Below are 14,769 nucleotides of genomic sequence, written 5' to 3' on the forward strand. Positions count from 1 at the left end.
AATTTATGACAAGTTAACATCATTGACGTTGCCCAGGAAAATAGCAATGAACAGATTATCTGTGATCTTTCAACTCAGGAATTTCTCAGCTACATGAGATTGTAGCTGAGAAACTCTCTCTCGTTTTCAAATCTACTGTGGATTCATTTATTTTCGTGGATTAAGGAAATCTTACGTATTCGTGGATATTTAATTTCGTGGTTTTCCCTAGTCTGCATACAAGCCTATAGAAAATATGTCATTCGTTGAACATTTAATTTCGTGGTTCACGAAAATTGGTATCCAACGAATAATTATGAATCCACAGTATTATAAGTATGTGACTACCTGAAGAATGATAAATAATAGGTCATTTAAAACACTGCACTGATTGATTTTTCTAATTACAAGGGCAAAGAAATTGCCTTATCTTATCTTATACTTTGGTATAAACAGTGCATTTTTTACAGCAAATTAAACCAATGAGCAGAATGAATTAAAATTTATTGCATTCAGTCCATGATTTATCCATTAAATTGGACAGTTATTACTTTTTATAGTTGTTTTTATACGACCGCAAAAATTAAAAATTTTTTGGTCGTATATTGGTATGACGTTGGCGTCGTCGTCGTTGTCGTCTGGCGTCGTCCGAAGACACATTGGTTTTTCGCACTCTAACTTTAGTTTAAGTGAATGGATCTCCATGAAATTTTACCATAAGGTTCAATACCACGAAAGGAAGGTTGGGATTGATTTTGGGGGTTATGGTACCAACAGTTAAGGAATAAGGGGCCAAAAATAAGCATTTTTGTAACTTCCAGACAATAACTTGTGTGTAAGTGTATGGATCTCTCTGACATTGTACCACAAGGTTCCTTATCACAAAGGGAAGGCTGTAATTGATTTTGGGGGTAATTGCCTCAAAATTTTAGGAATTAGGGGCCAAAAAAGGGGCAAAAAACAAGCATTTTTCTAGTTTCATGACAATAACTTGTGTGTAAGTGTTTGGATATTTCTGAAATTGTACTACAAGGTTCCATATCACAAAGGGAAAGCTGGAATTGAGTTTGGGGGTAATTGCCCGAAACGTTTAGGAATTGGGGGCCAAAAAGGGTCCAAAAAACACATTTTTCTAGTTTCCAGACAATAACTTGTGTTCAAGTGTATGGATCTCTCTGAAATTGTACTGCAAGGTACCATACCACAAAGGGAAGGCTGGGATTGATTTTGGGGGTGATGAATCATAAGGGGGTTCAAAAAATTTGGGGGGGGGGATTTTTTTTTTGTCTTTTTTTGTCTTTTTTTCCTTTTTTTTTTCTTTTAAAATTTTCCATTTTAAGTTGATTATTTCTGATTAATATTTAAAAGCAAATAATAATGATATGGTAGGAGATACACACCAAACAGGATGTGTAAATTATTATATAATAAGTATTGTGCAATAGCAAGAAATTTTCAATTGCACAGTATTGCACAATAGCAAGAAATCTTCAATTGCACAGTATTGCGCAATAACAAGAAATCTTCAATTGCACAGTATTGCGCAATAGCAAGAAATATCCAATAGCACAATATTGCGCAATAGCAAGAAATTGTCAATTGTACAGTATTGCGCAATAGCAAGAAATATTCAATTGCACAGTATTGTGCAAAAGAAGATACTTCGTATAAATTGCTTATTTCTTGATCAATTTCAATGGGGTTTTATTCTTGAATTCTTGGGGTTCTTTAATATGCTGAATCTAATCGTGTATTAAGTTTTTGGATTTTGGGCCCCGTTTTTAAATTGGTCCACATTGAGGTCCAAAGGGTCCAAAATTTAACTTTGTTTGATTTCATCAAAAATTTAATTATTGGGGTTCTTTGATATGCCGAATCTAACCGTGTATTTAGATTCTTAATTTTTGGTTCCGTTTTCAAATTGGTCTACATTAAGATCCAAAGGGTCCAAAATTAAACTTAGTTTGATTTTAACAAAAATTTAATTTTTAGTGTTCTTTGATATGCTGAATCTAAACATGTATTTATATTTTTGATTATGGGCCCAGTTTTCAAGTTGGTCCAAATCGGGGTCCAAAATTAAACTTTGTTTGATTTCAACAAAAATTTAATATATGGGGTTCTTTGATATGCTGAATCTAACCATGCATTTAGATTTTTGATTTTTGGTCCCCGTTATCAACTTTGTCCACATTGAGGTCATAAGGGTCCAAAATTAAACTTTGTTTGATTTCATCAAAAATTGAATTCTTGGGGTTTTTTGATATGCTGAATCTAACCATGTATTTAGATTTTGGATATTGGACCATAAAAGGTGAATATCCAATTAAAAATTTTTAAGTTCTTAGACCACATTCATTCTGTGTCAGAAACCTATGCTGTGTCAAATATTTAATCACAATCCAAATTCAGAGCTGTATCAAGCTTGAATATTGTGTCCATACTTGCCCCAACTGTTCAGGGTTCGACCTCTGCGGTCGTATCAAGCTGCGCCCTGCGGAGCATTTTATTTTTTTATCTTATTACAGGATTTTATTTCGGAGTGGGAAAGCTGATCACAGAGAAGACAAGTTTTACAATACATCATTACAAGTTATTCCTCTTAATTATCATGATCCTATTAAAAACAGGGCAAAGAAAACCAAAGATGGATACTTTGATTTAGCAGAATTTGATAAGGAAGGAATTGTACATGTTACATTAGAAAGTGATGTGGGAAAACTCTCAAAAATAAGAATAAAAGTGCATAAGTCAAGTGAAAACTGGGTTATACTTAGTGAGGTAAGCAATGCATAAGTCAAGTGAAAACTGGGTTATACTTAGTAAGGTAAGCAATGCATAAGTCAAGTGAAAACTGGGTTCTACCTAGTGAGGTAAGCAATGCATAAGTCAAGTGAAAACTGGGTTATACTAAGGGAGGTAAGCAATGCATAAGTCAAGTGAAAACTGGGTTATACTTAGTGAGGTAAGCAATGCAGGATCTGAAATGAGTTATTTTATTAATCAAGGCAAAATCTGAAAAAGAGTCAAACTTAGTGAGGTATGCAAGAAGTCATCAAAGATATCATTATTAATTATAATTTAGTATGCCAGATATCATATACAAAAGTGGTAGCCAATTCAAATTAGTTGGATGGCTGGAATAATGTTGAAGAGAATTGAAAACCAAAAATTTAAAGTTTTGCTAAATCTAGAAAAGGCCATGTTACCTAAGAAACCTCCTTAGTGTAACATTTTATCAACATTAAATTTTCAGAGAATATCCATGTCCATGATATTTAATGTCAGCATAGTAGCGTATGTAATGATTTTAACATTTTATTTTTACAATAAATTTACAAAAAATAAACAATTATTAATTGTTATGTCCTGTTAGACAATACATTTATTTGAACTATCATAACATTATAGCTGCTTATATGTTACAACATGATTTAATATTTTTTACTTTGTATTATGATGAGTTGATATCAAGGGAGTGAAGTTTCACTTTACACAACATTGGAAACAGTTTTTATTTTTAAGTTGGTTTGCATTACAATAGAAATATCTGTCAAAGTGTATGGATATTTTCTGCCATAAATGTATGATTTGATTTTAACAAATTAATTTTAAATGTGTTGCCAGTTTACTCACATTTGCATAATTGTTATGTTTACAATTTGTGACAAAAAAATTAAGTACAATACAGATACTGACATGTTTTTTAATTACAGATTCTTGACATGTTTTTTAATTACAGATTCATCTTAAACAGAGAATCCCAAAACAAAGCTAGCATTAGCCTCTATGTAAAAACTGACTGAGATATGCTGCCTGTTTCATTATTTGGTTCCAACCCAGAAGATGAGGGTCTTCTCCCCTGTTCAAGGAATGTTTGTATAATTATAACATGGTTGGATCCAAGTGCCAAGTACTTACCGGTGTAAATCTACAAAGAGTCTATATTACATGTACAGTGATTTAAATCATGGTCATCAGTCTCAAAGAAACAGAGATCAAAGACAATCTACGGGTTCAAAACTTAAAATAGTACGATTTTATAACAATCATATTTTACCTTCTGTTTTAAGTTAATCAATGCATATTTTAGAATATATACTACAAATATTTTAGCAGATCTCCTAATGCAAATGAAGATACCCTATAAAACCAGAAAATGATCAGTGATTGCCCAGTCAACACCTATTTGAATATACATATAAGATATTTTTATAACAAAAATTTCAAAACTAAAAATATTTCTATTTCTCCATAATTGAAAAACATGGCATAGAAATATCATAATTCACATCAATTTTATGTGATGTTTGTTTTAGAAATGTCAATATGGTTATATGTATTTAAAGAACTAATTTTAATTATAGATTAGTCTAAATTTTGTTTTTTACTTTCAAGTGTTTGTGCAGCAGAAGTGTTTCTTTTTATGGACTTGACTCCTTTGTATTTTTATGGTAGTGAATTGATAACATTATTATATTAATTATTTATGTTGTAATTTTCTTTTTATACAATTATATTATAGCTTATTGTTCTGACACTTAATTGAATCATCTACTTACATGTAGTTGCTATTTAGTTCACATCATTTGAGTTATGTTTCTTTAAACTGTGGACCCATAAACATATTACTTGGTGGAAGAGGACATATATATCAGTCAACAAAATCAAGGTTACTTTGACCTAATATATTTTACAGTTTATTCATATTACCTAAGTTAAGTAAGTTCTCACCCTTTATTTTTGTTCATTCACTCTGAAGTTCATATATATAAATTAGTGGTTTATCTTGTCAATTCTGGGACACAGCAAACATTGTAATTTTTTATGATCTATATTTTATATCACCTTTTAGTCTAAAAACATAATCTGAGAATTTTTAATCATACATATAATTTTAATTGTGAGAGAAGTTTCTGAAATGACTATGTGCTATTATAAACAAATGGACAATATCTGTACTTTGTTATGCCCACCTAGGGGCATTATGTTTTTCGGTCTGTGCGTCCATTCGTCCGTCTGTCCCGCTTCAGGTTAAAGTTTTTTGGTCAAGGTAGTTTTTCATGAAGTTGAAGTCCAATCAACTTAGTACACATGTTCCCTATGATATAATCTTTCTAATTTTAATGCCAAATTAGATTTTTGGTCCACTGAAAATAGAAAATGATAGTGCGAGTGGGGCATCCATGTACTATGGACACATTCTTGTTTTTGAATATCTATTATTTTTGTTTAAGTGTGAAAAACAGAACTGTGAGCTTTTCTGATATTTTGTGCTATGTACATAAATAGAATCAGTACAGAGATTGCAAAGAAAATGAACTAAAAATAACCAATTTACAGAATTATAAATTAAAGTTAAGTCAAATTAACTTTTATCAGTTGCTTCATTTCAGAAAAAAAGTTGGTTTGTCATAAGGGGCAGATATGTTTGCAATGTTTATTTTTACTTAGTCATATTTCATAGGTTGTTTTGTTGATATCACCCAGCGACTCTTTTCACAAAAAATATTACGATTAAAATTGATCCTAAGCTATACTGAAATGTGTATGATCTGCGAGTATTTTTACTCAAGATTTTTTGTGAAAAGAGCCGCTGGTTCATAGGTCCTAACCCAAGTTATTGAAACCAGTCAGTCATATGGGAAGAACATAGACAAACCCTTACTCAAAAAGAAATAAAAGGGCCTCTCTCATACCGTTTGTGAAACTATTAACCTTTTCACTGTTGCCAAAATATACTTGTATACTACAGAAGGTGCTATAAGTTGTTTTATTTACTAGTCTTATTTAAGGATCAGGTGCTACTAATCAAAATATTTTGTCATACTTGTTAGGAAAGTCTAGTCATGGTGTAGAATGTGTTCATAAAGTATATGCCTGTAATTTTGCCAATTTTATAACCCAGCCACTACTAGACTGTAGTGATATATATGATTTTCCCCATTAAGGATAACTTCAAGCATTTATTATTAAAAGGAAATGTAGTGTATTGCCTATTTGTGAATGTTCTATCACATGAAAACATAATATTTTCTTTCCTTGCTCATTTCACACTTGGGTATTAAAGTCACTCCCTTGCTTTTATTTAAATCACTATATGTAGATTTTTAATGGGAGATAATTGGGGTTTTAAGCTTAGGTTAGGGAATATTTTGATATACAAGAAATAAAATTGAGAATGGAAATCGGGAATGTTTCAAAGAGACAACAACCCGACCATAGAGCAGACAACAGCCGAAGGCCACCAATGGGTCTTCAATGCAGCGAGAAACTCCCGCAACCAGAGGCGTCCTTCGGCTGGCCCCTAAACAAAAATGTTTAGGTACTAGTTCAGTGATAATGGACGTCATACTAAACTCCAAATTATACACAGGAAACTAAAATTAAAAATGATACAAGACTAACAAAGGCCAGAGGCTCCTGACTTGGGACAGGCGCAAAAATGCGGCAGGGTTAAACATGTTTTTTGAGATCTCAACCCTCCCCTATACCTCTAGCCAATGTAGAAAAAACAAACGCACAACAGTACGCACAGTAAAACTCAGTATAAGAGAAGTCCGAGTCTGATGTCAGAATAGGAAACAAAAAAAAATAAACAAAATGACAATAATACATAAATAACAACACAGTACTAGCAGTTACTGACATGCCAGCTCCAGACCTCAATTAAACTGATTGAAAGATTATGTCTTCATCATATGAATATCAGGCACAATCCCTCCTGTTAGGGGTTTAGTATTATACCTTCATAAAATATATGAGAAGAACATAACCTGTGTCATGCCAACAACTGGTTTTAGAATAAATGTGTTTAATTCCGATGCAAAGACCCTATAAGTGAATCAATATTAAAGCGCCAAAATATGCAATCTTTAATGACCTGACAACAGTATCGTAACTATATCCCTTCTTAATAAGTCTGTTTAAAGGTTTTGTTAGCTTTTGAGGTGAATACTGACATTTTTATTGTGCTTTGTAAAGAATATTACCATAAAAGATTGGATGTGAAATACCCGAACGTATAAGATGTCTGCATGTTGAGTTATATTTACGAATGATGTCCTTATACCGATGATAAAATTTAGTAAATGTTTTGACTAGTTTATGATATCGAAAACCCTGGTGTAATAATTTTTCAGTAAAACATAAATTTCTCTCGCTAAAATCTAATATGTTGTTACATACACAAGCGATTCGTACAAGTTGAGATATATAAACACCATAAGATGGTGACGAGGGAACGTCACCATCTAAAAATGGATAATTAACAATAGGAAATGAAAAATCATCTCTTTTATCATAAATTTTTGTTTTAAGCTTCCCGTTAATGATATAGATATCAAGATCGAGGAAAGGGCAGTGGTCATTGTTAGTATTAGCTTTATTTAAAGTAAGTTCAACAGGATACATTTCTTTAGTATACATACTGAAGTCGTCATTATTGAGAGCCAATATATCATCCAAATATCTAAAATTTTTGTATCAGATGTTGTTTCGATGGGTCTTTGCTGATTTTAGTCATAAATTGTAACTCATAACAATACAAAAACAGGTCCGCAATAAGTGGTGCACAGTTAGTCCCCATTGGAATTCCGATAACTTGACGATATACGGAATCTCCAAAGCAAACAAAAATGTTATCAAGTAAAAATTCAAGGGCAGATATAGTATCAAAGCATGTCCAATCGACATAGTTCTTTTGTTTGTTGCTACTAAAAAATGACCTAAAAGAGTTTGAACATATGTATTCGCATTCCGACTTTTTAAATGCCCATTTAATTAGGTGTGTGAATTTTTTCTTAATAAGAATATGAGGCAAAGTGGTATACAGGGTAGAAAAATCAAAACTTTGAACAGATTCAAAATCACAAATATATGCATGCAATTTTTATCAAGTACTTCCAACGAGTTTTTGACACTCCAAAAGTAATTAATTCCACTATTTTCAAAGGCCTTATTTGAACAATTTATTATCAGGTTTTTGATTGTACCAAGTGTACTAGTAAGTAGAATAGACAATTTAGTAATGGAACAATGACTTGAAGACGAAATAAATCTATATTTGTAAGGTGACTTGTGTAGCTTCGGATTAAAGTCTTAATATTGATGGATAATTAACATCTCCAAAAGAGCATAATAGGGGGAATACTGGCCTTTGGTAGACTTTATCTTTCAATTCTCCCTTTGCCATTTGGGTTAGAGTATGACAAGCATGTTTTTTTTACTTAGTAAGATGTACAATAGATTTATTGTGAATATTTTTAATAAACATACAGCTTATAATTTTGTATTATTGTTTCATATTAAATAATCAATAAAGTTAAGTTCAGAAATGTAACAACTTTTTATTGTATGTTTAATTTGTGTATTGGGATCTGTTTTTTCATTTTGTAAATGTATAGTATTGAATGAAAAAATTATTAGCATTGTTCTGGAGCTTTTATATCTTGTGTTTATTTTTCATAAACATCTTGCAATTGAAATTTTTATACCCCTCCCCCCTGTTTTACTACCTCTGTCTGTCTGTTTGGCAGTTCTAGATTCATTGATCTTCAACTTCCTATTTACTGAATATTTATATATATTCTAACACATTATATGCCATGTATGAAATTTTTATCGCAATTTTCTAGGGAACTACAAGTTAGAGCTTTCTGAAATTTCTTTACAGTCTTCATGTGAAAATGCTTTATCATGTAATGCAGTTTCAGATTAATGGTTTTCAATTTCCTATTTACCAAATACTTAAATATTCTAACACATTATTGCCATGTATGAAATTTTTGTCATATTTTTCTGTCCGTCGTCAACATGTCGGACATTAACTCAAAAACACTTTAACCAATTTGCATAAAACTTTATCGAATTGTTTATATCTATTGACGTGAGCTCCCTTTCATTTTTTATAAATTTTAAATTTTACGTTTCTGAGTTATGGGGTTTTATTCTTTAAAAAAAGGGTGATTTTCCAGTTTTCGGACAATAACTCAAGAATGCTTTCACCAACTTGCGTGAATTGTTTATATCTATTGACATGAGCTCCCTTTCGATTTTTATAAAATTTAGATTTTATGTTTCCGAGTTACAGGATTTTATTCATGAAAAAGGGGGATTTTCCTGTTTTTCGGACAAAAACTCAAAAACGCTTTCAGCGGTTCTTATGAAACTATGGTGAATTGTTTATATCTATTTAAGTAAGCTCCCTTTAGAATTTTATAAATTTTACATTTTACATTTCTGAGTTATGGGGTTTTATTCATTAAAAAAGGGGGGATTTTCCAGTTTTCGGACAATAACTCAAAAATGCTGTCAGCAATTTTCATGAAACTTTGGTGAATTGTTTATATCTATTGATGTAAGCTCCCTTTTGATTTTCATAAATTTCTAATATGACATTGAGAATTAATTGAACTTTATTTGTTTATAGTCTGACAACAGATTTACTAAGTATTGCGCAACAGCACAGTGTATTGCACAACAGTGTATAGCACAACAGCAAGAAATCTTTAATTGAATATAAATTCAATTCATATAACCAATTTCAAGTTCTTTGACAACATTTATTCAGAAACCTGTAATATGTCAAATATTTAATTACAATCCAAATTCAGACCTGTATCAAACTTGAATATTGTGTCCATTTTTGCCCCAACTGTTCAGGGTTGGACCTCTGCGGGTGTATCCAGCTGCGCTCAGTGAAGCAGTTTTTATACAAATGTCCGGTGTCCGTCCGTCCGTCTGTCTCTCCGTCGTAAACATGTCGCACCGTAACTTGAGAATGACTTATCCAAATTTCATGAAACTTAATATAGTTGTTTCTTATGATGGTCAAACGATCTGTATACTTTTTGGTGAAAATAAGATTAAAAAAACTTTTTGAGTTACGGGACTTAGTAACAGGTGTGTGTTTTTTTTCACATGTCGCGCCTTATCTCAAAAACAATTAATGATTATTGCTTAAAACTTTACACACTTCTTAGTTATATTAATCTTAAGATCTGTATACTTTTTGGTGATGATTCAAAATTTTATTTTAGAGATATTGAGTATTTTTTTTAAAAAAGGGGAGGGGTTTTTCACATGTCGCGCCGTATCTCAAAAACGATTTATGATTATTGCTAAAAAGTTTACACACTTCATAGTTATATTAATCTAAAGATCTGTATACTTTTTGGTTTTGATTCAAAATTTTATTTTAGAGATATTGATTTTTTTTTTTTTTAAAAGGGGGGGTTTTCACATGTCGCGCCGTATCTCAAAAACGATGTATGCTTATTGCATAAAAATTCACACACAAGACGACAGGCGTATCATGGGCTCATGGCGCAGCTGTTTATTTTGTTTTGCCATGAGGAAATTGAAAAAGAACTTTGAATGTTTTGCATACTTTACATGTTTAAAAATTTCAGTAAGATTCAACATTTGCATTACTATCAAAATAACAATAAAGGTGAGACATATCTCTGTGTCAACAAGTTATTACTGATAGATGGAATTTATATAAAAATAATGTGGTACGATTCCCAATGAGACAACTCTCCACCCGAGACCAAATGACAGAAGTTTTATTTGCAGTTATCATTAACATACGGTATTAAATCAATAATTTTGTCTGACCTTCATAATATGTTATGACACTGGGACAGAACTCTCTACAAGATTAAGAAATAGCATATGATGAGAAAAATTTGATTTTAAAATATTTTTTCCGTATTTTTACTGATAAATGGATTAAATTTTGACATTCATCATTATACTTTTACTCTGACAGCAGCAATAGCAGACTAGACAAAGGTTTTCATGGCCCTAAACAAGTTTTTTTTTTATTTTCAGAAAGTTTTTTTTTATTAAACCTTTCTGCTCATATTTTATTATAAAAATTTCCTCAATTAGTTTCCTTTCTAATCACATAATACTTGTATTTTTGTGTAAAATCATTGCAAAATACTGGTATGAAAATCTTGTACTGCCTGCAGTTAGAAGACAACATGGTAACCTATCTTGATTACTCCTACACTACAGTCATCTCCATTTGATGTAAAATTACATTTTGATGAAATTTCTGAATTAATATGTGCTCTATTATGAAAAGGACACTCCATTGTACAAACTATCTTATTTTAATATTTGATATGTAGAAAGTTCCTTTAGGGTAATCTCATTCTTGTTTTCAATGATTTCATAGTTGAATTCCTATAATAATTGTTCATTAACTTCCAATATGCCTAGTTTTGAACCACATATATATGATGTGTGTGCATCCTACAGGTTAAAGTATTATAACAGTATTACACAATGTAGATATAATAGGTATTTTGTAGTTTTTAGTGCCACTTTGATAGAATAATTATATATTGATATGTTAGAATTTTTACATCTTTTCATTGAATCATAAGCACTTTTTAGTTTATTTTTATATCCATTATTAATGCCTGATTATATTCTATTGTTTTTCAAGGTAAAGATCATAAATGCAATCTACACCCTTATGGGAATGACTTTCTAGTTATATTTTCCAAACATTATCAGGGACCTCAGTGGCCGAATGGTCTAAGTAGTTACTACTGTAATCACTAGCCAGTCAACACTGAGGTTTTGAGTTCGAACCCCGCTCGTGCTGGTGCACTTAATTCCAATCTTAATTGACTAGGATTGTCAGTTTTCCTATCGAAGGTCGGTGGTTTTCTCAGGGCACTCCGGCTTCCTCCACCAATAAAAACTGGACGCCACGAAATAACCCAAAAGCGGTGCTTAAAAGTGGCGTTTAAACACCAAAATTCAAATCAAATCAAATCCAAACATTATCACTACTTTTGAGAGCCAAAACACAGTGCATTGAGCACAACATTCTATTTGCTAACATTTTAAGAAATTTATCAATAAAATATATACTCAGATATATAACACTTTATTAGTGATTTTTGTGTATATATTAGTAAAGTCACATCAATGCTCAATTAAAGTAATATTTTACAAGTCAATTAAGGGTTTGATTGGGAGCAAATAATAAAATAACTAAATAAATAGAAAATATAAATGTTTTCTAAACTTAACGTTCTTTTAAAATAATAATCACCTAAATTTGTTTAAAACTAATCAGTCTTTCAAAGACCAATAATAAAGATAAGACAGGGAGTTTCCATTTAGAATTTTTGCCATGAATAATTATGAACAACCAGCGAAACTAAAAATAAACCAGAATTTGAATTAGTTTAAAGCATTTAAAATCAATCCTGAGAAAACAAACTTATTATTTTCACATTAATCAGAAGAATACATAGATGTAGTATTCATTTTGTTCAAAAAACAAAAAAAAATCAACTTTTGAGCTGGTATTTCATATTTTCTGTTATTGTTTTGTTTTGTGAAACATTTCAAGTGTAATGCATTGAGTTTTAAGAGAACTACCATTTAACTCTAGAGGGGGGTTATTGTTTTTCTATAAAAATATATTCTGATTCCCATCTTTGAAGAAATATATATTTTAATCAAGCAGAAGGAAGAAAAACATTCTGATTTAGTCTTTGCCATTAATTTTAATGTTAAGTTCTCAATTAGGTTCTTGTGTAATACTATTAAAAAAAAATCCAGAATGAAAAAAAAGCCTTTAAATGGTTGTTCCCTTAGTAAATGTTAATGGTTTTAATGATTTTTGTTATAGTAGATTGTTTTGTGCAATAATTTGTTCATACTGTTGATGCTTCAATGTTATATGCAAATTTAAAATCAGCAAATGCCAAAAAAAAAAAATTGTCAAAATGTATTAAAAAATAAATCATTGAAAAAGTTTTTGTAATTATTACTGTTACAACATATAACACAAGTACTAACATTATCTTTGATAGTCCCCTACTGACGAAGTCAAAGGGGAATTTTGGTTTGCACTCCGTCTGTCTGTCTGTCTGTCTGTCCATCCGTCAGTCCGGCAAATAAGTTTTCCACACTTTTTTTATGCCCCCACCATAGGGGAGGGGGCATTAAGTTTTACCCTTGTCCGTCTGTACATACGTCCGTCCGTACGTCCATACATCCCAAAGTTGGTTTCCGTTCTCTAACTTTAGTTTGCCTCAACCAAATGTTATGATACTTATACACAATGCTTTTTACCACAGAACACAGATCGAGTTTGAATTTTGGTGGCTTCACTTTAACCGTTCTAGAGTTATGCCCCTTTATAAATGAAAAAATTGCTAAATTTTTAGTTTCCATTCTCTAACTTAAGTTTGCCTCAACCAAATGTTATGAAACTTATACACAATGCTTATTACCACAAAACACAGATCAAATTTGAATTTTGGTGGCGTCACCTAAACTGTTCTAGAGTTATGTCCCTTTATAAATGGAGAAATTGCAAAATTTTTAGTTTCTGTTCTCTAACTTAAGTTTGCCTCAACCAAATGTTATGAAACTTATACACAATGCTTATTACCACAAAACACAAATCAAGTCTGAATTTTGGTGGCGTCACTTTAACCGTTCTAGAGTTATGCCCCTTTATAAATGGAAAAATTGCAAAATTTTCATTTTCTTCTAAATATCAAGTAATTTTTAAAATTGGAGTTATCTTCCTTTGTCCATGATTATAGTTGAATCAACTACAATCAATGCTTTATATAATGCAATGTTTAATTTTGTTTTCCACTGATAAAACACAGATCAAGTTGAATTTGGGTAGTGTCACTTTAACCTTTCTAGAGTTATGCCCTTTATAAATGGAAAAATTGCAAAATTTTTAGTTTCCATTCTCTTACTTAAGTTTGCCTCAACCAAATGTTATGAAACCTATACACACTATTCATTACCACAAAACTAAGATCAAGTACAAATTTTTTATTTCCGCTTTCTAACTTTAGTTTGCCTCAACCAAATGTTATTGAACTTATACACAATGCTTATTACTACATGATGCAGATTAAGTACGAAATTTGGTGGCGACACTTTTACCATTCTTGAGTTATGTCCCTTTATAAATATAAAAATTGCTGAATTTTTCGTTTCCGTTCTCTAACTTTAGTTTGTCTCAACCAAATGTTATAAAACTTATACACAACCATTCTAGAGTTATGCGTGTTTACAAATAGAAAAATTGCTGAATTTTTAGTTTCTGTTCTCTACTTAAGTTATCCTCAACCAAATGTTATGAAACGTCCACACAATGCTTATTACCACAAAACTCAGATCAAGTTCAAATTTTGATAACGTCTCTTTTACTGTTCTTCAGTTATGTCCCTTTATAACTATATGATATGCAAGCGGGGGCATCATCTGTGTCCACATGTGGACACTATCCACATTTATTTCTTCTTACTTGATTTGATATTTGATGTATTGTTTTATCATGACAAGTTACAAATTAAGTTGGAATTTTGTTCCGGTCTGATGATTTTGTGCAGAATTATGGACTTTGAAAATTCACTCAAATAATCAGTTTCCCACACTTTTTTTCGTCATGCTTGATGATATTGATTTGATAGTTGGTATATAGTTTTATCATGATAAGTTACAGATTGAGTTGGAATTTTGTTCTGGTCAGATGATTTTGTGCAGAGTTATGGTCCTTGGACTTAAAAAAATCACTTAAATAATCAGTTTTCAACACTTTTTTTGCTTGAAGTTATAGACTTGCTATTTGTTATATAGTTTACACCATGACAAGTTATAGATCAAGTTAGCATTTTGTTCCAATACAATGAATTTTTAACCGGTAGGTGACTAATACTCTCAGAATGCTTGTTCTTTTATTTTTTGAAACACTTGACACATACCGAACACTCCATAGAATACTGT

The 14,769-nt window shown here is 31.1% G+C and overlaps 1 protein-coding gene across 2 annotated transcripts in view; it reads left to right on the plus strand.

Moving 5' to 3' along the window:
• Positions 1–12,768, plus strand: part of LOC127716479 (alpha-1,3-mannosyl-glycoprotein 4-beta-N-acetylglucosaminyltransferase B-like) — a 124,659-nt gene extending 111,891 nt beyond the window's left edge. For both annotated transcript variants that reach the window (XM_052222704.1, XM_052222703.1), the window contains exons 13-14: positions 2,508–2,760; positions 3,722–12,768. In XM_052222704.1, the coding sequence (XP_052078664.1) occupies positions 2,508–2,760; positions 3,722–3,757 (289 nt within the window). In that variant the 3' untranslated portion in view covers positions 3,758–12,768. The remainder of the gene's footprint in view (positions 1–2,507; positions 2,761–3,721) is intronic.
• The last annotated feature ends 2,001 nt before the right edge of the window (positions 12,769–14,769 follow it).

The sequence above is a fragment of the Mytilus californianus genome, unplaced genomic scaffold (genome assembly GCF_021869535.1).
Source record: "Mytilus californianus isolate M0D057914Y unplaced genomic scaffold, xbMytCali1.0.p SCAF_9, whole genome shotgun sequence".
Classification (NCBI taxonomy): Eukaryota; Metazoa; Mollusca; class Bivalvia; order Mytilida; family Mytilidae; genus Mytilus; species Mytilus californianus.